The 27,782-nt window shown below is 46.0% G+C and overlaps 1 protein-coding gene across 3 annotated transcripts in view; it reads left to right on the top strand.

Moving 5' to 3' along the window:
* Window positions 1–27,782, top strand: part of LOC129827326 (beta-synuclein-like) — a 106,232-nt gene that overhangs the window by 6,753 nt on the left and 71,697 nt on the right. For all 3 annotated transcript variants that reach the window (XM_055888073.1, XM_055888072.1, XM_055888074.1), the window contains exons 3-4: window positions 17,050–17,079; window positions 18,066–18,151. In XM_055888073.1, coding sequence (XP_055744048.1) covers window positions 17,050–17,079; window positions 18,066–18,151 — 116 coding nt within the window. The remainder of the gene's footprint in view (window positions 1–17,049; window positions 17,080–18,065; window positions 18,152–27,782) is intronic.

The raw sequence follows: 27,782 nt of genomic DNA, 5'->3' as shown, positions 1-27,782 counted from the left end.
AGGGTTCTATCTAAAAAACCTCTCTGTAGGGTTCTATCTAAAACCCCTCTGTGTAGGGTTCTATCTGAAACCCCTATGTGTAGGGTTATATCTAACATAACCTCTGTGTAGGGTTCTATCTGAAACTCCTCTGTGTAGGGTTCTATCTAAAACCCCTCTGTGTAGGGTTCTATCTAAAACTCCTCTGTGTAGGGTTCTATCTAAAACCCCTCTGTGTAGGGTTCTATCTAAAACCCCTCTGTGTAGGGTTCTATCTAAAACCCCTCTGTGTAGGGTTCTATCTAAAACCCCTCTGTGTAGAGTTCTATCTAACAAAACCTCTGTGTAGGGTTCTATCTAAAACACCTCTGTGTATGGTTCTATCTAAAACCCCTCTGTGTAGGGTTCTATCTAAAACTCCTCTGTGTAGGGTTCTATCTAAAACACCTCTGTGTATGGTTCTATCTAAAACCCCTCTGTGTAGGGTTCTATCTAAAACCCCTCTGTGTAGGGTTCTATCTAAAACCTCTCTGGGTAGGGTTCTATCTAAAACTCCTCTGTGTAGGGTTCTATCTAAAACCCCTCTGTGTGGGGTTCTATCTAAAACCCCTCTGTGTAGGGTTCTATCTGAAAACCCTCTGTGTAGGGTTCTATAAAAAAAACCTCTGTGTGGGGTTCTATCTAACAAAACCTCTGTGTAAGCTCCTATCTAAAACCCCTCTGTGTAGGGTTATATCTAAAACCCCTCTGTGTAGGGTTCTATCTGAAACCCCTATGTGTAGGGTTCTATCTAAAACCCCTATGTGTAGGGTTCTATCCAAAAACCCTCTGTGTAGGGTTCTATCTAAAACCCCTCTGTGTAGGGTTCTATCTAAAACCCCTCTGTGTAGGGTTCTATCTAACAAAACCTCTGTGTAGGGTTCTATCTAACCAAACCTCTGTGTAGGGTTCTATCTAACAAAACCTCTGTGTAGGGTTCTATCTAAAACCCCTCTGTGTAGGGTTCTATCTAAAACCCCTCTGTGTAGGGTTCTATCTAAAACCCCTCTGTGTGGGGTTCTATCTAACAAAACCTCTGTGTAGGGTTCTATCTAACCAAACCTCTGTGTAGGGTTCTATCTAACAAAACCTCTGTGTAGGGTTCTATCTAAAACCCCTCTGTGTAGGGTTCTATCTAAAACCCCTCTGTGTAGGGTTCTATCTAAAACCCCTCTGTGAGGGTTCTATCTAATACCCCTATGTGTAGGGTTCTATCTAAAACCCCTCTGTGTAGGGTTCTATCTAAAACCCCTCTGTGTAGGGTTCTATCTGTCACGTTCGTTGTAGAAATTAGTCGACCAAGGCGCAGCGTGCGTAGAGTTCCACATATTTATTAAGGTGAGACTTCAAACAACAAATAAATAAGCGAACGTGCAGTACGTACCGCACATAAAGACTAAACAAAACAATATCCCACAACGCAGGTGGGGAAAGGACCACACTGAGTATGATCCCCAATTAGAGGTAACGATCATCCGCTGCCTCCAATTGGGAACCATATACATACACCAACATAGAAATATAATACCTAGAAACCCCCCAGTCACGCTCTGACCTATTACACCATAGAGAACCCCGAGGGCTCTGTTGGATTTGGCCCAAACATAAGGCTTTGCATTTTGGCAAAAATAATGTCCTGTGTTTTTTTCACAGTATTACTTTAGTGCCTTATTACATACTTGTATAATTATAGGCCCTGTCTCCATTATATAGGCCCTGTCTCCATTCTATAGGCCCTGTCTCCATTCTATAGGCCCTGTCTCCATTCTATAGGCCCTGTCTCCATTCTATAGGCCCTGTCTCCATTCTATAGGCCCTGTCTCCATTCTATAGGCCCTGTCTCCATTCTATAGGCCCTGTCTCCATTCTATAGGCCCTGTCTCCATTCTATAGACCCTGTCTCCATTCTATAGGCCCTGTCTCCATTATATAGGCCCTGTCTCCATTCTATAGGCCCTGTCTCCATTCTATAGACCCTGTCTCCATTCTATAGGCCCTGTCTCCATTCTATAGGCCCTGTCTCCATTCTATAGACCCTGTCTCCATTCTATAGGCCCTGTCTCCATTCTATAGGCCCTGTCTCCATTCTATAGGCCCTGTCTCCATTCTATAGGCCCTGTCTCCATTCTATAGGCCCTGTCTCCATTCTATAGGCCCTGTCTCCATTCTATAGACCCTGTCTCCATTATATAGGCCCTGTCTCCATTCTATAGACCCTGTCTCCATTCTATAGACCCTGTCTCCATTCTATAGGCCCTGTCTCCATTCTATAGACCCTGTCTCCATTCTATATGCCCTGTCTCCATTCTATACGCCCTGTCTCCATTCTATAGGCCCTGTCTCCATTCTATAGGCCCTGTCTCCATTCTACATGCCCTGTGTCCATTCTATATGCCCTGTCTTCATTCTATAGGCCCTGTCTCCATTCTATAGGCCCTGTCTCCATTCTATAGGCCCTGTCTCCATTCTATAGGCCCTGTCTCCATTCTATAGACCCTGTCTCCATTCTATATGCCCTGTCTCCATTCTATAGACCCTGTCTCCATTCTATATGCCCTGTCTCCATTCTATAGGCCCTGTCTCCATTCTATAGACCCTGTCTCCATTATATAGGCCCTGTCTCCATTCTATAGGCCCTGTCTCCATTCTATAGGCCCTGTCTCCATTCTATAGGCCCTGTCTCCATTCTATATGCCCTGTCTCCATTCTATATGCCCTGTCTCCATTCTATTGGCCCTGTCTCCATTCTATAGGCCCTGTCTCCATTCTATAGGCCCTGTCTCCATTTTATAGGCCCTGTCTCCATTCTATAGACCCTGTCTCCATTCTATAGGCCCTGTCTCCATTCTATAGGCCCTGTCTCCATTCTATAGACCCTGTCTCCATTCTATAGGCCCTGTCTCCATTTTATAGGCCCTGTCGCCATTATATACGGGGTGGAGGGAGGGGGGAGGTGAGAGGGGAGAGAGGAGAGGGGAGAGGAGGGAGGAGGGGGGAGGAACTGAACAAGGGGTGAGGAGAGGGGTGGAGGTAGAGGGGAGGTATTAGAGCTAGGGGTTGAGCAGAAGGGGTGAGAGGATGGAGAAGGAGGAGGGGGGAGGTACTGAACCAAATGTGAGAGGAGGAGGAGTAAGGAACTAAACCAATGGTGAGAGGAGGAGGGGTGAGGTGCTTAACGAAAGGTTAGAGGAGGTGGGGTGAGGAACTGGAACAAGAGGTGAGGATGGGGGGGGGGGTAGAGGGGAGGGAGGGGGGAGTATGGGTGAGGACAGCATGCCTTATGTCACTGTATTGGGTGTATTGTATGGTGACAGCTTGTGAGTCAGGGACACAGTGAGAGTCTGTCTCCAGGGCACCAGAGGGACAGTTACATGCCTTTATGTCAGGGACACAGTGAGAGGCTGTCTCCAGGGGACCAGAAGGACAGTTACAGGCCTTTATGTCAGGGACACAGTGAGAGGCTGTCTCCAGGGCAACAGAGGGACAGTTACAGGCCTTTATGTCAGGGACACAGTGAGAGGCTGTCTCCAGGGGACCAGAAGGACAGTTACAGGCCTTTATGTCAGGGACACAGTGATAGGCTGTCTCCAGGGGACCAGAAGGACAGTTACAGGCCTTTATGTCAGGGACACAGTGATAGGCTGTCTCCAGGGCAACAGAGGGACAGTTACAGACCTTTATGTCAGGGACACAGTGAGATGCTGTCACCAGTGGACCAGAAGGACAGTTACAGGCCTTTATGTCAGGGACACAGTGAAAGGCTGTCTCCAGGGGACCAGAAGGACAGTTACAGGCCTTTATGTCAGGGACACAGTGAGAGGCTGTCTCCAGGGCAACAGAAGGACAGTTACAGGCCTTTATGTCAGGGACACAGTGATAGGCTGTCTCCAGGGGACCAGAGGGACAGTTACAGACCTTTATGTCAGGGACACAGTGAGATGCTGTCTCCAGGGCAACAGAGGGACAGTTACAGACCTTTATGTCAGGGACACAGTGATAGGCTGTCTCCAGGGGACCAGAGGGACAGTTACAGGCCTTTATGTCAGGGACACAGTGAGAGGCTGTCTCCAGGGGACCAGAAGGACAGTTACAGACCTTTATGTCAGGGACACAGTGAGAGGCTGTCTCCAGGGGACCAGAAGGACAGTTACAGGCCTTTATGTCAGGGACATAGTGAGAGGCTGTCTCCAGGGGACCAGAAGGACAGTTACAGGCCTTTATGTCAGGGACATAGTGAGAGGCTGTCTCCAGGGGACCAGAAGGACAGTTACAGGCCTTTATGTCAGGGACACAGTGAGAGGCTGTCTCCAGGGGACCAGAAGGACAGTTACAGGTCTTTATGTCAGGGACACAGTGATAGGCTGTCTCCAGGGGACCAGAAGGACAGTTACAGGCCTTTATGTCAGGGACACAGTGAGAGGCTGTCTCCAGGGGACCAGAATGACAGTTACAGGCCTTTATGTCAGGGACACAGTGAGAGGCTGTCTCCAGGGGACCAGAAGGACAGTTACATGCCTTTATGTCAGGGACACAGTGAGAGTCTGTCTCCAGGGCAACAGAGGGACAGTTACAGGCCTTTATGTCAGGGACACAGTGAGAGGCTGTCTCCAGGGGACCAGAAGGACAGTTACAGGCCTTTATGTCAGGGACACAGTGAGAGGCTGTCTCCAGGGCAACAGAGGGACAGTTACATGCCTTTATGTCAGGGACACAGTGAGAGGCTGTCTCCAGGGCAACAGAGGGACAGTTACAGGCCTTTATGTCAGGGACACAGTGATAGGCTGTCTCCAGGGCAACAGAGGAACAGTTACAGGCCTTTATGTCAGGGACACAGTGATAGGCTGTCTCCAGGGCAACAGAGGGACAGTTACAGGCCTTTATGTCAGGGACACAGTGAGAGGCTGTCTCCAGGGCAACAGAGGGACAGTTACAGGCCTTTATGTTTTGGACACAGTGAGAGGCTGTCTCCAGGGCAACAGAGGGACAGTTACAGGCCTTTATGTCAGGGACACAGTGATAGGCTGTCTCCAGGGCAACAGAGGGACAGTTACAGGCCTTTATGTCAGGGACACAGTGAGAGGCTGTCTCCAGGCGACCAGAGGGACAGTTACAGACCTTTATGGTTCCTTCTACAGTGCAGACTAATTAGCTGCTAACAGAGATGTGCGTAGAATAGGCTTTACCTGCAGTGTGTATAGAGTATACAGTTATGATGCCTTTTTGATGTCACTTGTTAAATCCACTTCAATCAGTGTAGATGAAGGGGAGGAGACGGGTTAAATAAGTATATTTAAGCATTGAGACAATTGAGACATGGATTGTGTATGTGTGTCATTCAAAGGGTGAATAGGCAAGACAAAATATTTAAGTGCCTTTGAACGGGATATGGTAGTAGGTGCCAGGCGCACCGGTTTGTGTCAAGAACTGCAGCGCTGCTGGGTTTTTCACGCTCAACAGTTTCCCCGTGTGTATCAAGAATGGTCCACCACCCAAAGGACATCCAGCCAACTTCCCACAACAGTGGGAAGCATTGTAATCAACATGGGCCAGCATCCCTGTGGAACGCTTTTGACAACTTGTAGAGTACGGGCCCCAACGAATTGAGGCTGTTCTGAGAGCCAAAAGGGCCGGTTGCAACTCAATACTAAGAAGGTGTTCTTAATGTTTTGTCCACTCAGTGTAGGTGGATGGAGTGGAGGGTAATGAACTCAATATACTTAAAAATGGATAAAACCAAATAGAAATGATAATGGACATACATTCATACAGTTTCTTGACTGTGTCCAGATCGCTTATATTCACTGAAATGAAAGCTATACATGATAGCTAGGTCAGGGGTCATGATAGTTAGATCAGGGGTCATGATAGTTAGATCAGGGGTCATGATAGTTAGATCAGGGGTCGTGATAGGCAGTGGCCATGATAGGTCAGGGGTCATGATAGTTAGATCAGGGGTCATGATAGTTAGGTCAGGGGTCATGATAGTTAGATCAGGGGTCATGATAGTTAGGTCAGGGGTCATGATAGTTAGGTCAGGGGTCATGATAGTTAGATCAGGGGTCATGATAGTTAGGTCAGGGGTCATGATAGTTAGATCAGGGGTCATGATAGTTAGATCAGGGGTCATGATAGTTAGATCAGGGGTCATGATAGTTAGGTCAGGGGTCATGATAGTTAGATCAGGGGTCATGATAGTTAGATCAGGGGTCATGATAGTTAGGTCAGGAGTCATGATAGTTAGGTCAGGGGTCATGATAGTTAGATCAGGGGTCATGATAGTTAGATCAGGGGTCATGATAGTTAGGTCAGGAGTCATGATAGTTAGGTCAGGGGTCATGATAGTTAGATCAGGGGTCATGATAGTTAGATCAGGCGTCATGATAGTTAGATCAGGGGTCATGATAGTTAGGTCAGGGGTCATGATAGTTTGGTCAGGGGTCATGATAGTTAGGTCAGGGGTCATGATAGTTAGGTCAGGGGTCATGATAGTTTGGTCAGGGGTCATGATAGTTTGGTCAGGGGTCATGATAGTTTGGTCAGGGGTCATGATAGTTAGATCAGGGGTCATGATAGTTTGGTCAGGGGTCATGATAGTTAGGTCAGGAGTCATGACAGTTAGGTCAGGGGTCATGATAGGTCAGTGGTCATGACAGAGAAAAACTAGAACAGGATTAGACAGAATTAGACTGGTAAAGATATATAATGCCTTAGAGACAAACTAGGACATCGAATCAAACAGGATTAGACTGGTAAAGATATATAAGGCCTTAGAGACAAACTAGGAGATTGAACCAAACAGGATTAGACAGGATTAGACTGGTAAAGATATATAATGCCTTAGAGACAAACTAGGACATCGAACCAAACAGGATTAGACTGGTAAAGATATATAAGGCCTTAGAGACAAACTAGGACATCGAACCAAACAGGATTAGACTGGTAAAGATATATAAGGCCTTAGAGACAAACTAGGACATCGAACCAAACAGGATTAGACTGGTAAAGATATATAAGGCCTTAGAGACAAACTAGGACATCGAACCAAACAGGATTAGACTGGTAAAGATATATAAGGCCTTAGAGACAAACTAGGACATCGAACCAAACAGGATTAGACTGGTAAAGATATATAAGGCCTTAGAGACAAACTAGGACATCGAACCAAACAGGATTAGACTGGTAAAGATATATAAGGCCTTAGAGACAAACTAGGACATCGAACCAAACAGGATTAGACTGGTAAAGATATATAAGGCCTTAGAGACAAACTAGGACATCGAACCAAACAGGATTAGACAGGATTAGACTGGTAAAGATATATAAGGCCTTAGAGACAAACTAGGACATCGAACCAAACAGGATTAGACTGGTAAAGATATATAAGGCCTTAGAGACAAACTAGGACATCGAACCAAACAGGATTAGACAGGATTAGACTGGTAAAGATATATAAGGCCTTAGAGACAAACTAGGACATCGAACCAAACAGGATTAGACTGGTAAAGATATATAAGGCCTTAGAGACAAACTAGGACATCGAACCAAACAGGATTAGACAGGATTAGACTGGTAAAGATATATAAGGCCTTAGAGACAAACTAGGACATCGAACCAAACAGGATTAGACTGGTAAAGATATATAAGGCCTTAGAGACAAACTAGGACATCGAACCAAACAGGATTAGACTGGTAAAGATATATAAGGCCTTAGAGACAAACTAGGACATCGAACCAAACAGGATTAGACTGGTAAAGATATATAAGGCCTTAGAGACAAACTAGGACATCGAACCAAACAGGATTAGACTGGTAAAGATATATAAGGCCTTAGAGACAAACTAGGACATCGAACCAAACAGGATTAGACTGGTAAAGATATATAAGGCCTTAGAGACAAACTAGAACATCGAACCAAACAGGATTAGACTGGTAAAGATATATAAGGCCTTAGAGACAAACTAGGACATCGAACCAAACAGGATTAGACTGGTAAAGATATATAAGGCCTTAGAGACAAACTAGGACATCGAACCAAACAGGATTAGACTGGCAAAGATATATAAGGCCTTAGAGACAAACTAGGACATCGAACCAAACAGGATTAGACTGGTAAAGATATATAAGGCCTTAGAGACAAACTAGGACATCGAACCAAACAGGATTAGACTGGTAAAGATATATAAGGCCTTAGAGACAAACTAGGACATCGAACCAAACAGGATTAGACTGGTAAAGATATATAAGGCCTTAGAGACAAACTAGGACATCGAACCAAACAGGATGAGACTGGTAAAGATATATAAGGCCTTAGAGACAAACTAGGACATCGAACCAAACAGGATGAGACTGGTAAAGATATATAAGGCCTTAGAGACAAACTAGGACATCGAACCAAACAGGCTGAGACTGGTAAAGATATATAAGGCCTTAGAGACAAACTAGGACATCGAACCAAACAGGATGAGACTGGTAAAGATATATAAGGCCTTAGAGACAAACTAGGACATCGAACCAAACAGGATGAGACTGGTAAAGATATATAAGGCCTTAGAGACAAACTAGGACATCGAACCAAACAGGATTAGACTGGTAAAGATATATAAGGCCTTAGAGACAAACTAGGACATCGAACCAAACAGGATTAGACTGGTAAAGATATATAAGGCCTTAGAGACAAACTAGGACATCGAACCAAACAGGATTAGACTGGTAAAGATATATAAGGCCTTAGAGACAAACTAGGACATCGAACCAAACAGGATTAGACTGGTAAAGATATATAAGGCCTTAGAGACAAACTAGGACATCGAACCAAACAGGATTAGACTGGTAAAGATATATAAGGCCTTAGAGACAAACTAGGACATCGAACCAAACAGGATTAGACTGGTAAAGATATATAAGGCCTTAGAGACAAACTAGGACATCGAACCAAACAGGATTAGACTGGTAAAGATATATAAGGCCTTAGAGACAAACTAGGACATCGAACCAAACAGGATTAGACTGGTAAAGATATATAAGGCCTTAGAGACAAACTAGGACATCGAACCAAACAGGATTAGACTGGTAAAGATATATAAGGCCTTAGAGACAAACTAGGACATCGAACCAAACAGGATTAGACTGGTAAAGATATATAAGGCCTTAGAGACAAACTAGGACATCGAACCAAACAGGATTAGACTGGTAAAGATATATAAGGCCTTAGAGACAAACTAGGACATCGAACCAAACAGGATTAGACTGGTAAAGATATATAAGGCCTTAGAGACAAACTAGGACATCGAACCAAACAGGATTAGACAGGATTAGACTGGTAAAGATATATAAGGCCTTAGAGACAAACTAGGACATCGAACCAAACAGGATTAGACTGGTAAAGATATATAAGGCCTTAGAGACAAACTAGGACATCGAACCAGACAGGATTAGACTGGTAAAGATATATAAGGCCTTAGAGACAAACTAGGACATCGAACCAAACAGGATTAGACTGGTAAAGATATATAAGGCCTTAGAGACAAACTAGAACATCGAACCAAACAGGATTAGACTGGTAAAGATATATAAGGCCTTAGAGACAAACTAGGACATCGAACCAAACAGGATTAGACTGGTAAAGATATATAAGGCCTTAGAGACAAACTAGGACATCGAACCAAACAGGATTAGACTGGTAAAGATATATAAGGCCTTAGAGACAAACTAGGACATCGAACCAAACAGGATTAGACTGGTAAAGATATATAAGGCCTTAGAGACAAACTAGGACATCGAACCAAACAGGATTAGACTGGTAAAGATATATAAGGCCTTAGAGACAAACTAGGACATCGAACCAAACAGGATGAGACTGGTAAAGATATATAAGGCCTTAGAGACAAACTAGGACATCGAACCAAACAGGATTAGACTGGTAAAGATATATAAGGCCTTAGAGACAAACTAGGACATCGAACCAAACAGGATTAGACTGGTAAAGATATATAAGGCCTTAGAGACAAACTAGGACATCGAACCAAACAGGATTAGACTGGTAAAGATATATAAGGCCTTAGAGACAAACTAGGACATCGAACCAAACAGGATTAGACTGGTAAAGATATATAAGGCCTTAGAGACAAACTAGGACATCGAACCAAACAGGATTAGACTGGTAAAGATATATAAGGCCTTAGAGACAAACTAGGACATCGAACCAAACAGGATTAGACTGGTAAAGATATATAAGGCCTTAGAGACAAACTAGGACATCGAACCAAACAGGATTAGACTGGTAAAGATATATAAGGCCTTAGAGACAAACTAGGACATCGAACCAAACAGGATTAGACTGGTAAAGATATATAAGGCCTTAGAGACAAACTAGGACATCGAACCAAACAGGATTAGACAGGATTAGACTGGTAAAGATATATAAGGCCTTAGAGACAAACTAGGACATCGAACCAAACAGGATTAGACTGGTAAAGATATATAAGGCCTTAGAGACAAACTAGGACATCGAACCAAACAGGATTAGACTGGTAAAGATATATAAGGCCTTAGAGACAAACTAGGACATCGAACCAAACAGGATTAGACTGGTAAAGATATATAAGGCCTTAGAGACAAACTAGGACATCGAACCAAACAGGATTAGACTGGTAAAGATATATAAGGCCTTAGAGACAAACTAGGACATCGAACCAAACAGGATTAGACTGGTAAAGATATATAAGGCCTTAGAGACAAACTAGGACATCGAACCAAACAGGATTAGACTGGTAAAGATATATAAGGCCTTAGAGACAAACTAGGACATCGAACCAAACAGGATTAGCCTGGTAAAGATATATAAGGCCTTAGAGACAAACTAGGACATCGAACCAAACAGGATTAGACTGGTAAAGATATATAAGGCCTTAGAGACAAACTAGGACATCGAACCAAACAGGATTAGACTGGTAAAGATATATAAGGCCTTAGAGACAAACTAGGACATCGAACCAAACAGGATTAGACTGGTAAAGATATATAAGGCCTTAGAGACAAACTAGGACATCGAACCAAACAGGATTAGACTGGTAAAGATATATAAGGCCTTAGAGACAAACTAGGACATCGAACCAAACAGGATTAGACTGGTAAAGATATATAAGGCCTTAGAGACAAACTAGGACATCGAACCAAACAGGATTAGACTGGTAAAGATATATAAGGCCTTAGAGACAAACTAGGACATCGAACCAAACAGGATTAGACTGGTAAAGATATATAAGGCCTTAGAGACAAACTAGGACATCGAACCAAACAGGATTAGACTGGTAAAGATATATAAGGCCTTAGAGACAAACTAGGACATCGAACCAAACAGGATTAGACTGGTAAAGATATATAAGGCCTTAGAGACAAACTAGGACATCGAACCAAACTCGATTAGACTGGTAAAGATATATAAGGCCTTAGAGACAAACTAGGACATCGAACCAAACAGGATTAGACTGGTAAAGATATATAAGGCCTTAGAGACAAACTAGGACATCGAACCAAACAGGATTAGACTGGTAAAGATATATAAGGCCTTAGAGACAAACTAGGACATCGAACCAAACAGGATTAGACTGGTAAAGATATATAAGGCCTTAGAGACAAACTAGGACATCGAACCAAACAGGATTAGACTGGTAAAGATATATAAGGCCTTAGAGACAAACTAGGACATCGAACCAAACAGGATGAGACTGGTAAAGATATATAAGGCCTTAGAGACAAACTAGGACATCGAACCAAACAGGATGAGACTGGTAAAGATATATAAGGCCTTAGAGACAAACTAGGACATCGAACCAAACAGGATGAGACTGGTAAAGATATATAAGGCCTTAGAGACAAACTAGGACATCGAACCAAACAGGATGAGACTGGTAAAGATATATAAGGCCTTAGAGACAAACTAGGACATCGAACCAAACAGGATGAGACTGGTAAAGATATATAAGGCCTTAGAGACAAACTAGGACATCGAACCAAACAGGATGAGACTGGTAAAGATATATAAGGCCTTAGAGACAAACTAGGACATCGAACCAAACAGGATTAGACTGGTAAAGATATATAAGGCCTTAGAGACAAACTAGGACATCGAACCAAACAGGATTAGACTGGTAAAGATATATAAGGCCTTAGAGACAAACTAGGACATCGAACCAAACAGGATTAGACAGGATTAGACTGGTAAAGATATATAAGGCCTTAGAGACAAACTAGGACATTGAACCAAACAGGATTAGACTGGTAAAGATATATAAGGCCTTAGAGACAAACTAGGACATCGAACCAAACAGGATTAGACTGGTAAAGATATATAAGGCCTTAGAGACAAACTAGGACATCGAACCAAACAGGATTAGACTGGTAAAGATATATAAGGCCTTAGAGACAAACTAGGACATCGAACCAAACTCGATTAGACTGGTAAAGATATATAAGGCCTTAGAGACAAACTAGGACATCGAACCAAACAGGATTAGACTGGTAAAGATATATAAGGCCTTAGAGACAAACTAGGACATCGAACCAAACAGGATTAGACTGGTAAAGATATATAAGGCCTTAGAGACAAACTAGGACATCGAACCAAACAGGATTAGACTGGTAAAGATATATAAGGCCTTAGAGACAAACTAGGACATCGAACCAAACAGGATTAGACTGGTAAAGATATATAAGGCCTTAGAGACAAACTAGGACATCGAACCAAACAGGATGAGACTGGTAAAGATATATAAGGCCTTAGAGACAAACTAGGACATCGAACCAAACAGGATGAGACTGGTAAAGATATATAAGGCCTTAGAGACAAACTAGGACATCGAACCAAACAGGATTAGACTGGTAAAGATATATAAGGCCTTAGAGACAAACTAGGACATCGAACCAAACAGGATTAGACTGGTAAAGATATATAAGGCCTTAGAGACAAACTAGGACATCAAACCAAACAGGATTAGACTGGTAAAGATATATAAGGCCTTAGAGACAAACTAGGACATCGAACCAAACAGGATTAGACTGGTAAAGATATATAAGGCCTTAGAGACAAACTAGGACATCGAACCAAACAGGATTAGACTGGTAAAGATATATAAGGCCTTAGAGACAAACTAGGACATCGAACCAAACAGGATTAGACTGGTAAATATATATAAGGCCTTAGAGACAAACTAGGACATCGAACCAAACAGGATTAGACTGGTAAAGATATATAAGGCCTTAGAGACAAACTAGGACATCGAACCAAACAGGATTAGACTGGTAAAGATATATAAGGCCTTAGAGACAAACTAGGACATCGAACCAAACAGGATTAGACTGGTAAAGATATATAAGGCCTTAGAGACAAACTAGGACATCGAACCAAACAGGATTAGACTGGTAAAGATATATAAGGCCTTAGAGACAAACTAGGACATCGAACCAAACAGGATTAGACTGGTAAAGATATATAAGGCCTTAGAGACAAACTAGGACATCGAACCAAACAGGATTAGACTGGTAAAGATATATAAGGCCTTAGAGACGAACTAGGACATCGAACCAAACAGGATTAGACTGGTAAAGATATATAAGGCCTTAGAGACAAACTAGGACATCGAACCAAACAGGATGAGACTGGTAAAGATATATAAGGCCTTAGAGACAAACTAGGACATCGAACCAAACAGGATGAGACTGGTAAAGATATATAAGGCCTTAGAGACAAACTAGGACATCGAACCAAACAGGATTAGACTGGTAAAGATATATAAGGCCTTAGAGACAAACTAGGACATCGAACCAAACAGGATTAGACTGGTAAAGATATATAAGGCCTTAGAGACAAACTAGGACATCGAACCAAACAGGATTAGACTGGTAAAGATATATAAGGCCTTAGAGACAAACTAGGACATCTCGCTAATAATCTCCTAAATGAAAGCTAGACAGTCAGGGAGCTTTGTATATTCCAAAACCACCCCCCCGCACCCCCACCCTCCTCAGCACCCCCCCCCCCCCCGCCTCACCACTCCACCCCCACCCTCCTCAGCACCCCCCCCCCCCCAGCCTCACCACTCCACCCCCACCCTCCCCAGCACCACCACCCCCAGCACCACCACCCCCATTCTCACCACCCCCAGCCTCACAACCCCTAGCACCACCCCCAGCACCACCACCTCCAGCACCACCACCCCCAGCCCCCCCAGCACCACCCCCAGCACCACCACCTCCAGCACCACCACCCCCAGCCTCACCACCCCCAGCCTCACAACCCCTAGCACCACCCCCAGCACCACCACCTCCAGCACCACCACCCCCAGCCCCCCCAGCACCACCCCCAGCACCACCACCTCCAGCACCACCACCCCCAGCCCCCCCAGCACCACCCCCAGCCCCACCACCTCCAGCACCACCACCCCCAGCCCCCCCAGCACCACCCCCAGCACCACCACCTTCAGCACCACCACCCCCAGCACCACCACCCCCAGCATCACCACCCCCAGCCCCACCCTCCCCAGCACCACCACCCCCAGCCCCACCCTCCCCAGCACCACCACCCCCAGCCCCAGCCCCCCCAGCACCCCCCCCCACCCAGCACCACCACCCCTAGCACCACCACCCCTGGGCCTGGTACTGTTTTATGGGTTATGATGAGGACAAGAACAGACAGACAGACAGACAGACAGACAGACAGACAGACAGACAGAGATCAGACAGACAGACAGACAGACAGACAGACAGACAGACAGACAGACAGAGATCAGACAGACAGACAGACAGACAGACAGACAGACAGACAGACAGACAGACAGAGATCAGACAGACAGACAGACAGACAGAGATCAGACAGACAGACAGAGATCAGACAGACAGACAGAGATCAGACAGACAGACAGACAGACAGACAGACAGAGATCAGACAGACAGACAGAGATCAGACAGACAGACAGAGATCAGACAGACAGACAGAGATCAGACAGACAGACAGACAGACAGACAGACAGACAGACAGAGATCAGACAGACAGACAGAGATCAGACAGACAGACAGACAGACAGACAGAGATCAGACAGACAGACAGAGATCAGACAGACAGACAGACAGACAGACAGACAGAGATCAGACAGACAGACAGACAGAGATCAGACAGACAGACAGACAGAGATCAGACAGACAGACAGAGATCAGACAGACAGACAGAGATCAGACAGACAGACAGACAGACAGAGATCAGACAGACAGACAGACAGACAGAGATCAGACAGACAGACAGACAGAGATCAGACAGACAGACAGAGATCAGACAGACAGACAGACAGAGATCAGACAGACAGACAGACAGAGATCAGACAGACAGACAGACAGACAGAGATCAGACAGACAGACAGACAGAGATCCAGACAGAGAGAGACCAGATATGTTCATATCCCTAGTCTCTATTTCAGGCCCTGACGCCTCCAGTGAGATAAGATCCAATTACCCCAGATGTCTAGCTAGGCTATCACCACCATCTATCTGTCTGTCTGTCTGTCTGTCTGTCTGTCTGTCTGTCTGTCTGTCTGTCTGTCTGTCTGTCTGTCTGTCTGTCTGTCTGTCTGTCTGTCTGTGTGTGTGTGTGTGTGTGTGTGTGTGTGTGTGTGTGTGTGTGTGTGTGTGTGTGTGTGTGTGTGTGTGTGTGTGTGTGTGTGTGTGTGTGTGTGTGTGTGTGTGTGTGTGTGTGTGTGTGTGTGTGTGTGTGTGTGTGTGTGTGTGTGTGAGAGGGCAGACTAGGCAGACCTCAGTGAATTCCCAGAGGAAGATAAGGAGAGTGCAGATCCCAACGTCTGGGATTAATAAACCTGCTGTTTGCTGTGGCTATACACTCGCATGGGACTTATTTCACCTGGAAATGGTCTGGTTGTAGTGGAACGTAGAAACGGATAATATAGTATGTGAAGATGTTTGTTTATACGGCAATGCCTCATTTACTGTGTGTGTATTAAAGAGGAATGTGTTGGTAACGCTATTGAGATAATTATCATTATGGATGAAAACATAGGATCTGGAAGGTAGTAACACATGATGCATGATAATGGTGGGGTAATGTAGCATTGTAATCTGGTAACACATGATGCATGATAATAGAGGGGTAATGTAGCATTGTAATCTGGTAACACATGATGCATGATAATGGTGGGGTAATGTAGCATTGTAATCTGGTAACACATGATGCATGATAATGGTGGGGTAATGTAGCATTGTAATCTGGTAACACATGATGCATGATAATGGTGGGGTAATGTAGCATTGTAATCTGGTAACACATGATGCATGATAATGGTGGGGTAATGTAGCATTGTAATCTGGTAACACATGATGCATGATAATGGTGGGGTAATGTAGCATTGTAATCTGGTAACACATGATGCATGATAATGGTGGGGTAGTGTAGCATTGTAATCTGGTAACACATGATGCATGATAATGGTGGGGTAATGTAGCATTGTAATCTGGTAACACATGATGCATGATAATGGTGGGGTAATGTAGCATTGTAATCTGGTAACACATGATGCATGATAATGGTGGGGTAATGTAGCATTGTAATCTGGTAACACATGATGCATGATAATGGTGGGGTAATGTAGCATTGTAATCTGGTAACACATGATGCATGATAATGGTGGGGTAATGTAGCATTGTAATCTGGTAACACATGATGCATGATAATGGTGGGGTAATGTAGCATTGTAATCTGGTAACACATGATGCATGATAATGGAGGGGTAATGTAGCATTGTAATGTGGTAACGCATGATGCATGATAATGGAGGGGTAATGTAGCATTGTAATGTGGTAACATGATGCATGATAATGGAGGGGTAATGTAGCATTGCAATGTGGTGTCACATGATGCGTGATAATGGAGGGGTAATGTAGCATTGTAATGTGGTAACACATGATACGTCATAATGGAGGTGTAATGTAGCATCGTAATCTAGTAACAGATGTCTTGTTCTCCCTTTTCAGGCACCAAGGCCAAAGACGGTGTTGGTTCAGGTACGATTACTCTTTACTGTTAAGGCTTTAGTTCAGATGTTGACATCCCTGTTGAGTCTTTAGTAAGATAGTTAGACTCCAAGTCACAATCAGGTTAGCCTGGATCAGATAATAGGAGTCTGGTGCACAAACCAAACAGGATTAGACAGGATTAGACTGGTAAAGATATATAATGCCTTAGAGACAAACTAGGACATCGAACCAAACATGATTAGACTGGTAAAGATATATAAGGCCTTAGAGACAAACTAGGACATCGAACCAAACAGGATTAGACAGGATGAGACTGGTAAAGATATATAATGCCTTAGAGACAAACTAGGACATCGAACCAAACAGGATTAGACAGGATTAGACTGGTAAAGATACATAATGCCTTAGAGACAAACTAGGACATCGAACCAAACATGATTAGACAGGATTAGACTGGTAAAGATACATAATGCCTTAGAGACAAACTAGGACATCGAACCAAACAGGATTAGACAGGATTAGACTGGTAAAGATACATAATGCCTTAGAGACAAACTAGGACATCGAACCAAACAGGATTAGACAGGATTAGACTGGTAAAGATACATAATGCCTTAGAGACAAACTAGGACATTGAACCAAACAGGATTAAACAGGATTAGACTGGTAAAGATATATAATGCCTTAGAGACAAACTAGGACATCGAACCAAACAGGATTAGACAGGATTAGACTGGTAAAGATATATAATGCCTTAGAGACAAACTAGGACATCGAACCAAACAGGATTAGACTGGTAAAGATATATAATGCCTTAGAGACAAACTAGGATATCGAACCAAACAGGATTAGACAGGACTAGACTGGTAAAGATATGTAAGGCCTTAGAGACAAACTAGGACAAACTAGGACATGTGTGCATTTGGTGTGTGTGCTAATAATATGTGTGTGTGTGTGTATGTTAATGTGTGTGTGTGAATTAATAATGTGGGTGTGTGTGTGTGATGATGCAGCGAAGGACCTTGCTGGTGGAGCCATGGGGAATATCGCTGCTGCCACCGGCCTGGGGAAGAAGGACGAGTTCCCATCTGACATGAACGTACGACTAACACACACGCACACGCACACGCACACGCACACGCACACGCACACACACACACACACACACACACACACACACACACACACACACACACACACACACACACACACACACACACAGTCATATCATCCTTGTGTCCTTAGAAAAAAACATGTCATATTTTTTTCTAATTGAAAATCAAACAAGCAGTTTCACATGTACGAAATCTTCGACATGTGAAAATGTCACTTTCACATGTGGAATTGCAAGTTCACATGTGAGGTTGGAATTATGTTTTTCATCACGTTTGAAAAGATGGTGTTAACATGTTGGAGTAGCAATGTTTCCACTGGTGGAATTAGGGGGACCACATCTAGAGAGCACCAATGTGGGACAAGGGAATGATTTTGTGGGACATTCACAGAACAGTGGACATAATAAATAAATAAATTGGGGGGGGGGGGGGGTTAATGGATCACATTGAAATGGTAACATAACTCAGTGGCCAGTAAATTAGGAACATCACCCTGTTCACGAAAATGGTTCGCTCCTAAAGACTGTGATTCAGGTGGCCGTGGCTTGCTCTATAAAGCAGGCCAGACAGGCATCGAGACATTCAGGTACTGTTCGATCGAACGTTAGAACGGGGAAAAACGACTTAAGCCACTTTGAGCGTGGTACGATCGTCGGTGCCAGGTTGCGCCGGTTTCGGTATCTCGGGAAACGTCCGGCGTCCTGGGCTTTTCACGCACGACAGTGTCAATGGTTTATCGAGAACGGTGGCAACAAACAAAACAACATCCAGTCAGCGGCAGGCCAGTGGGCGAAAACAAGTCATTGATGAGAGTTTGAAGGAGAACGGTGCAGGGTAACAGGCAGGATACAAACAGGCCACAACGATGCAGGGTAACAGGCAGGATACAAACAGGCCAACAACGGTGCAGTACAACAGGCAGGATACAAACAGGCCAACAACGGTGCAGTACAACATGCAGGATACAAACAGGCCAACAACGGTGCAGGGTAACAGGCAGGATACAAACAGGCCAACAACGATGCAGGGTAACAGGCAGGCCACAAACAGGCCACAACGGTGCAGTACAACAGGCAGGATACAAACAGGCCAACAACGGTGCAGGGTAACAGGCAGGATACAAACAGGCCAACAACGATGCAGGGTAACAGGCAGGCCAACAACGATGCAGGGTAACAGGCAGGATACAAACAGGCCAACAACGATGCAGGGTAACAGGCAGGCCACAAACAGGCCACAACGGTGCAGGGTAACAGGCAGGCCACAAACAGGCCAACAACGCTGCAGGGTAACAGGCAGGCCAACAACGGTGCAGGGTAACAGGCAGGATACAAACAGGCCAACAACGATGCAGGGTAACAGGCAGGATACAAACAGGCCAACAACGGTGCAGGGTAACAGGCAGGCCAACAACGGTGCAGGGTAACAGGCAGGATACAAACAGGCCAACAACGGTGCAGGGTAACAGGCAGGCCACAAACAGGCCAACAACGATGCAGGGTAACAGGCAGGATACAAACAGGCCAACAACGGTGCAGGGTAACAGGCAGGCCAACAACGGTGCAGGGTAACAGGCAGGATACAAACAGGCCAACAACGGTGCAGGGTAACAGGCAGGCCACAAACAGGCCAACAACGGTGCAGGGTAACAGGCAGGCCACAAACAGGCCAACAACGGTGCAGGGTAACAGGCAGGCCACAAACAGGCCAACAACGGTGCAGGGTAACAGGCAGGCCACAAACAGGCCAACAACGGTGCAGGGTAACAGGCAGGCCAACAACGGTGCAGGGTAACAGGCAGGCCAACAACGATGCAGGGTAACAGGCTGGCCAACAACGATGCAGGGTAACAGGCAGGCCAACAACGGTGCAGGGTAACAGGCAGGATACAAACAGGCCAACAACGGTGCAGGGTAACAGGCAGGCCAACAACGGTGCAGGGTAACAGGCAGGCCAACAACGGTGCAGGGTAACAGGCAGGCCACAAACAGGCCAACAACGGTGCAGGGTAACAGGCAGGCCACAAACAGGCCAACAACGGTGCAGGGTAACAGGCAGGCCACAAACAGGCCAACAACGGTGCAGGGTAACAGGCAGGCCAACAACGGTGCAGGGTAACAGGCAGGATACAAACAGGCAGGCCAACAACGATGCAGGGTAACAGGCAGGATACAAACAGGCCAACAACGATGCAGGGTAACAGGCAGGATACAAACAGGCCAACAACGATGCAGGGTAACAGGCAGGCCAACAACGGTGCAGGGTAACAGGCAGGCCAACAACGATGCAGGGTAACAGGCAGGATACAAACAGGCCAACAACGATGCAGGGTAACAGGCAGGCCACAAACAGGCCAACAACGATGCAGGGTAACAGGCAGGCCAACAACGGTGCAGGGTAACAGGCAGGCCAACAACGGTGCAGGGTAACAGGCAGGATACAAACAGGCCAACAACGATGCAGGGTAACAGGCAGGATACAAACAGGCCAACAACGATGCAGGGTAACAGGCAGGATACAAACAGGCCAACAACGATGCAGGGTAACAGGCAGGCCAACAACGGTGCAGGGTAACAGGCAGGCCAACAACGATGCAGGGTAACAGGCAGGATACAAACAGGCCAACAACGATGCAGGGTAACAGGCAGGCCACAAACAGGCCAACAACGATGCAGGGTAACAGGCAGGCCAACAACGGTGCAGGGTAACAGGCAGGCCAACAACGGTGCAGGGTAACAGGCAGGCCAACAACGGTGCAGGGTAACAGGCAGGGCAACAACGGTGCAGGGTAACAGGCAGGCCAACAACGGTGCAGGGTAACAGGCAGGCCACAAACAGGCCAACAACGGTGCAGGGTAACAGGCAGGCCAACAACGATGCAGGGTAACAGGCAGGCCAACAACGGTGCAGGGTAACAGGCAGGGCAACAACGATGCAGGGTAACAGGCAGGATACAAACAGGCCAACAACGATGCAGGGTAACAGGCCAACAACGGTGCAGGGTAACAGTGGTGTGCAGAACGGCAACAAGGAAAGCACAACTAGTCGCTCCTTGTCACGGATGGGCTGTTGCAGCAGACGACCACACCGAGTTCCACTCCTATCAGCTAAGAACATCGCCTGTGTCCGATGAATCCCGGTTCCTGTTACGTCATGCTGATGGCAGAGTCAGGATTTGGCGTAGGCGCCATGAGTCCATGGCCCCATCCTGCCTAGTGTCAACGGAACAGGCTGGTGGAGGGGGTGTAAAGGTGTGGGGGAATGTTTTCCTGGCACACGTTAAGTCCCTTGATACCAAAACTGAGCAATGTTTCCATGCAACGAAGAATTCAGGCTGTTCTGGAGGCAAAGGGGGGTCCAACTCGGTACTAGATGGGTGTACCTAATAATCTGGCTGTTGTAGTTCTGTGTAGTTCTGCTGTGTGAAGGTCACTGCCTGTTAAAGGGGCAATCCATAGTTGCCACATCCATTTAGAAATGCATTATATGTACCAATTGATTCTCGAAGAATGTAATACCTCATGAGCTTAATTAAACTCTCATACCCCATCAGAAACCAGAATATAAGTTTGTTTTACTCCAATGTTTGTAAATGTAAACAAATACTGTATAGCCTCAAAACATGGTTAACCCACTCGAGTTGATGCGCCCCCCAAGTAAATCTAATTAGCATAATTTAAAAAGTCCTCATCAAAATTGGTCAGTTGAAGCTAGAGATATCTGGGTCTCAATCCACTGCATGTCCCACTCCCGTGTCTGCAGTGTAAGGTGACAGAGCTAGAGTGGTGTTTATCAGGACCATGGGACATCTGTGGTGAAAGGTGACAGAGCTAGAGTGGTGTTTACCAGGACCATGAGACATCTGCGGTGAAAGGTGACAGAGCTAGAGTGGTGTTTACCAGGACCATGAGACATCTGCAGTGTAAGGTGACAGAGCTAGAGTGGTGTTTATCAGGACCATGAGACATCTGTGGTGAAAGGTGACAGAGCTAGAGTGGTGTTTATCAGGACCATGGGACATCTGTGGTGAAAGGTGACAGAGCTAGAGTGGTGTTTATCAGGACCATGAGACATCTGTGGTGAAAGGTGACAGAGCTAGAGCGGTGTTTAACAGGACCATGAGACATCTGTGGTGAAAGGTGACAGAGCTAGAGTGGTGTTTACCAGGACCATGAGACATCTGTGGTGAAAGGTGACAGAGCTAGAGTGGTGTTTACCAGGACCATGAGACATCTGCAGTGTAAGGTGACAGAGCTAGAGTGGTGTTTATCAGGACCATGAGACATCTGTGGTGAAAGGTGACAGAGCTAGAGTGGTGTTTATCAGGACCATGAGACATCTGTGGTGAAAGGTGGCAGAGCTAGAGTGGTGTTTACCAGGACCATGAGACATCTGTGGTGAAAGGTGACAGAGCTAGAGTGGTGTTTACCAGGACCATGAGACATCTGTGGTGAAAGGTGACAGAGCTAGAGTGGTGTTTATCAGGACCATGAGACAACTGTGGTCAAAGGTGGCAGAGCTAGAGTGGTGTTTATCAGGACCATGAGACATCTGTGGTGAAAGGTGGCAGAGCTAGAGCGGTGTTTATCAGGACCATGAGACATCTGTGGTGAAAGGTGACAGAGCTAGAGCGGTGTTTATCAGGACCATGAGACATCTGTGGTGAAAGGTGACAGAGCTAGAGTGGTGTTTATCAGGACCATGGGACATCTGTGGTGAAAGGTGACAGAGCTAGAGTGGTGTTTATCAGGACCATTGGACATCTGTGGTGAAAGGTGACAGAGCTAGAGTGGTGTTTACCAGGACCATGAGACATCTGCGGTGAAAGGTGACAGAGCTAGAGTGGTGTTTACCAGGACCATGAGACATCTGTGGTGAAAGGTGACAGAGCTAGAGTGGTGTTTATCAGGACCATGAGACATCTGTGGTGAAAGGTGACAGAGCTAGAGTGGTGTTTATCAGGACCATGAGACATCTGTGGTGAAAGGTGGCAGAGCTAGAGTGGTGTTTATCAGGACCATGAGACATCTGTGGTGAAAGGTGACAGAGCTAGAGTGGTGTTTATCAGGACCATGAGACATCTGTGGTGAAAGGTGGCAGAGCTAGAGTGGTGTTTACCAGGACCATGAGACATCTGTGGTGAAAGGTGACAGAGCTAGAGTGGTGTTTACCAGGACCATGAGACATCTGTGGTGAAAGGTGACAGAGCTAGAGTGGTGTTTATCAGGACCATGAGACATCTGTGGTCAAAGGTGGCAGAGCTAGAGTGGTGTTTATCAGGACCATGAGACATCTGTGGTGAAAGGTGGCAGAGCTAGAGCGGTGTTTATCAGGACCATGAGACATCTGTGGTGAAAGGTGACAGAGCTAGAGCGGTGTTTATCAGGACCATGAGACATCTGTGGTGAAAGGTGACAGAGCTAGAGTGGTGTTTATCAGGACCATGGGACATCTGTGGTGAAAGGTGACAGAGCTAGAGTGGTGTTTATCAGGACCATTGGACATCTGTGGTGAAAGGTGACAGAGCTAGAGTGGTGTTTACCAGGACCATGAGACATCTGCGGTGAAAGGTGACAGAGCTAGAGTGGTGTTTACCAGGACCATGAGACATCTGTGGTGAAAGGTGACAGAGCTAGAGTGGTGTTTATCAGGACCATGAGACATCTGTGGTGAAAGGTGACAGAGCTAGAGTGGTGTTTATCAGGACCATGAGACATCTGTGGTGAAAGGTGGCAGAGCTAGAGTGGTGTTTACCAGGACCATGAGACATCTGTGGTGAAAGGTGACAGAGCTAGAGTGGTGTTTATCAGGACCATGAGACATCTGTGGTGAAAGGTGACAGAGCTAGCGCGGTGTTTATCAGGACCATGAGACATCTGTGGTGAAAGGTGGCAGAGCTAGAGTGGTGTTTACCAGGACCATGAGACATCTGTGGTGAAAGGTGACAGAGCTAGAGTGGTGTTTATCAGGACCATGAGACATCTGTGGTGAAAGGTGGCAGAGCTAGAGTGGTGTTTATCAGGACCATGAGACATCTGTGGTGAAAGGTGGCAGAGCTAGAGCGGTGTTTATCAGGACCATGAGACATCTGTGGTGAAAGGTGACAGAGCTAGAGCGGTGTTTATCAGGACCATGAGACATCTGTGGTGAAAGGTGACAGAGCTAGAGTGGTGTTTATCAGGACCATGAGACATCTGTGGTGAAAGGTGACAGAGCTAGAGTGGTGTTTATCAGGACCATGAGACATCTGTGGTGAAAGGTGACAGAGCTAGAGTGGTGTTTATCAGGACCATGAGACATCTGTGGTGAAAGGTGGCAGAGCTAGAGTGGTGTTTATCAGGACCATGAGACATCTGTGGTGAAAGGTGACAGAGCTAGAGTGGTGTTTATCAGGACCATGAGACATCTGTGGTGAAAGGTGGCAGAGCTAGAGTGGTGTTTATCAGGACCATGGGACATCTGTGGTGAAAGGTGACAGAGCTAGAGTGGTGTTTATCAGGACCATGAGACATCTGTGGTGAAAGGTGGCAGAGCTAGAGTGGTGTTTACCAGGACCATGAGACATCTGTGGTGAAAGGTGACAGAGCTAGAGTGGTGTTTATCAGGACCATGAGACATCTGTGGTGAAAGGTGGCAGAGCTAGAGTGGTGTTTATCAGGACCATGAGACATCTGTGGTGAAAGGTGGCAGAGCTAGAGTGGTGTTTATCAGGACCATGAGACATCTGTGGTGAAAGGTGGCAGAGCTAGAGTGGTGTTTATCAGGACCATGAGACATCTGTGGTGAAAGGTGACAGAGCTAGAGTGGTGTTTATCAGGACCATGAGACATCTGTGGTGAAAGGTGGCAGAGCTAGAGTGGTGTTTATCAGGACCATGAGACATCCCCAAAATCGGTCTTCTCACAAAATCGGCTGTAGCGTCCGAACGGTTTGACCTATAAACTATTGTGACCCCTCGATGGAAAGATGAGACTCTCACCAACAAGTACATGTCAGTTGTTTTGCTCTTCTGGGTAAAACGTATCATTTAGATGTCGTGGATGGTCAGTCCTTGCATCCGTAGCGTAGTCTATGAATTTGAGAGTGGTTGCATTGCTCCATCCCCATCAGCTTTTTCCAGAAAACTGTGGCGGGGACGATACTTTGTTAATGTTTCATTTAAGGATTGCTGCTTTAAACCCCTGTAATAGAGTCATAGTGTTATTATGTGGTGTAATCCTCTAGTGAGTGAGTTACTGTAGTACCCTTAATATCAAGCAGTCGAGAACAAAAATATTAGTTTTGCAAACAAAAAGAAAGCAAAACATGAACCCAAAATATTGATAGGAAAACAAAGTATTGCAAGGAAATAATTTCAAAAAATAAATAAATTGTAAATGGAGGCAAAAAAAGCCTCCCACTTTCCTGCAATTTTCCCTCTCTTTGGTCATGTGACCCTGGTCTTTGGTCATGTGACCCTGGTCTTTGGTCATGTGACCCTGGTCTTTGGTCATGTGACCCTGGTCTTTGGTCATGTGACCCTGGCCTTTGGATATGTGACCCTGGTCTTTGGTCATGTGACCCTGGCTTTTGGTCATGTTACCCTGGCCTTTGGTTATGTGACCCTGGCATTTGGTCATGTGACCCTGGCCTTTGGTTATGTGACCCTGGCCTTTGGTTATGTGACCCTGGTCTTTGGTCATGTGACCCTGGTCTTGGGTCATGTGACCCTGGTCTTTGGTCATGTTACCCTGGCCTTTGGTCATGTTACTCTGGCCTTTGGTTCTGTTACCCTGGCCTTTGGTTCTGTTACCCTGGTCTTTGGTTATGTGACCCTGGCCTTTGGTTATGTTACCCTGGTCTTTGGTTCTGTTACCCTGACCTTTGGTTATGTGACCCTGGTCCTTTGGTTGTGTTACCATGGCCTTTGGTAATGTTACCCTGGCCTTTGGTTATGTTACCCTGGCCTTTGGTTATGTGACCCTGGCCTTTGGTTATGTTACCCTGGTCTTTGGTTCTGTTACCCTGGCCTTTGGTTATGTGACCCTGGCCTTTGGTAATGTTACCCTGGCCTTTGGTTATGTTACCCTGGTCTTTGGTTATGTGACCCTGGTCTTTGGTTATGTGACCCTGGTCCTTTGGTTAAGTTACCCTGGCCTTTGGTAATGTTACCCTGGCCTTTGGTTATGTTACCGTGGTCTTTGGTTATGTTACCCTGGCCTTTGGTTATGTGACCCTGGCCTTTGGTAATGTTACCCTGGCCTTTGGTTATGTGACCCTGGCCTTTGGTAATGTTACCCTGGTCTTTGGTTATGTGACCCTGGCCTTTGGTTATGTTACCCTGGTCTTTGGTTACGTTACCCTGGTCTTTGGTAATGTTACCCTGGTCTTTGGTTATGTGACCCTGGCCTTTGGTAATGTTACCCTGGCATTTGGTTATGTTACCCTGGTCTTTGGTCATGTGACCCTGGCCTTTGGTTATGCTGCCTTTTCTCCAGTTGCAAGTTTTGACACATTCATTCCAGCAACATAGCACCCTGCATTCCACTGCTGGTTTGCGTCTGAGCAGGGTTGGTCCTGGTCAAAGCAGGGTTGGTCCTGGTCGAAGCAGGGTTGGTCTTGTTCGAAGCAGGGTTGGTCTTGTTCGAAGCAGGGTTGGTCTTGTTCGAAGCAGGGTTGGTCTTGTTCGAAGCAGGGTTGGTTCTGGTCGAAGCAGGGTTGGTCCTGGTCGAAGCAGGGTTGGTCCTGGTCGAAGCAGGGTTGGTCCGGGTCAAAGCATGGTTTGTCCTGGTCGAAGCAGGGTTGGTCCTGGTCGAAGCAGGGTTGGTCCTGTTCGAAGCAGGGTTGGTCCTGTTCGAGGCAGGGTTGGTCCTGGTCGAAGCAGGGTTGGTCTTGTTCGAAGCAGGGTTGGTCTTGTTCGAAGCAGGGTTGGTCTTGTTCGAAGCAGGGTTGGTCCTGGTCGAAGCAGGGTTGGTCCTGGTCGAAGCAGGGTTGGTTCTGGTCGAAGCAGGGTTGGTCCTGGTCGAAGCAGGGTTGGTCCTGGTCGAAGCAGGGTTGGTCCTGGTCGAAGCAGGGTTGGTCCTGGTCGAAGCAGGGTTGGTCCTGGTCGAGGCAGGGTTAGTCCTGGTCGAACCAGGGTTGGTCCTGGTCGAAGCAGGGTTGGTCCTGGTCGGTCCCTGGAGTGGATGTAGCCAGAAATGGTGTAAAATAAACGTCAAGAAAAAACATGTGGGCATTATTTTTTTCAGAAGGGAAAAGCAAATGAAAAATGTACAAGTACAACTGTCTCACATGTCTGATAACTACTGATAATAATAATATTGTTTTTGAATTCATGGGCTGTTTTTTTTGTACGGGTTTTTCTGAAAAGTTGACATTTCATTATGTGCTCAACAGTGACAGACATACAACTGAAGGAACTAGATAGAGAAAAGAGTCTCTAGTCCTGCTGGATTCTAACAGTGACAGACAGTCTCCTGGGTTTAGTGGGTAAGACTACAGCAGAGAGAGACAGTTCTCAGCAGACACTCAAACACTACGCACACAAAAGCACTTAGATGCCATAGAGACTGTGCAGTCAGTCAGCCAGTCAGCCAGTCAGTTAGTCAGCCAGTCAGCCAGTCAGTTAGTCAGCCA

Source organism: Salvelinus fontinalis, chromosome 29 (genome assembly GCF_029448725.1).
Source record: "Salvelinus fontinalis isolate EN_2023a chromosome 29, ASM2944872v1, whole genome shotgun sequence".
NCBI classification, from domain to species: Eukaryota; Metazoa; Chordata; class Actinopteri; order Salmoniformes; family Salmonidae; genus Salvelinus; species Salvelinus fontinalis.
This window is presented reverse-complemented; position numbering and strand designations above follow the sequence as displayed.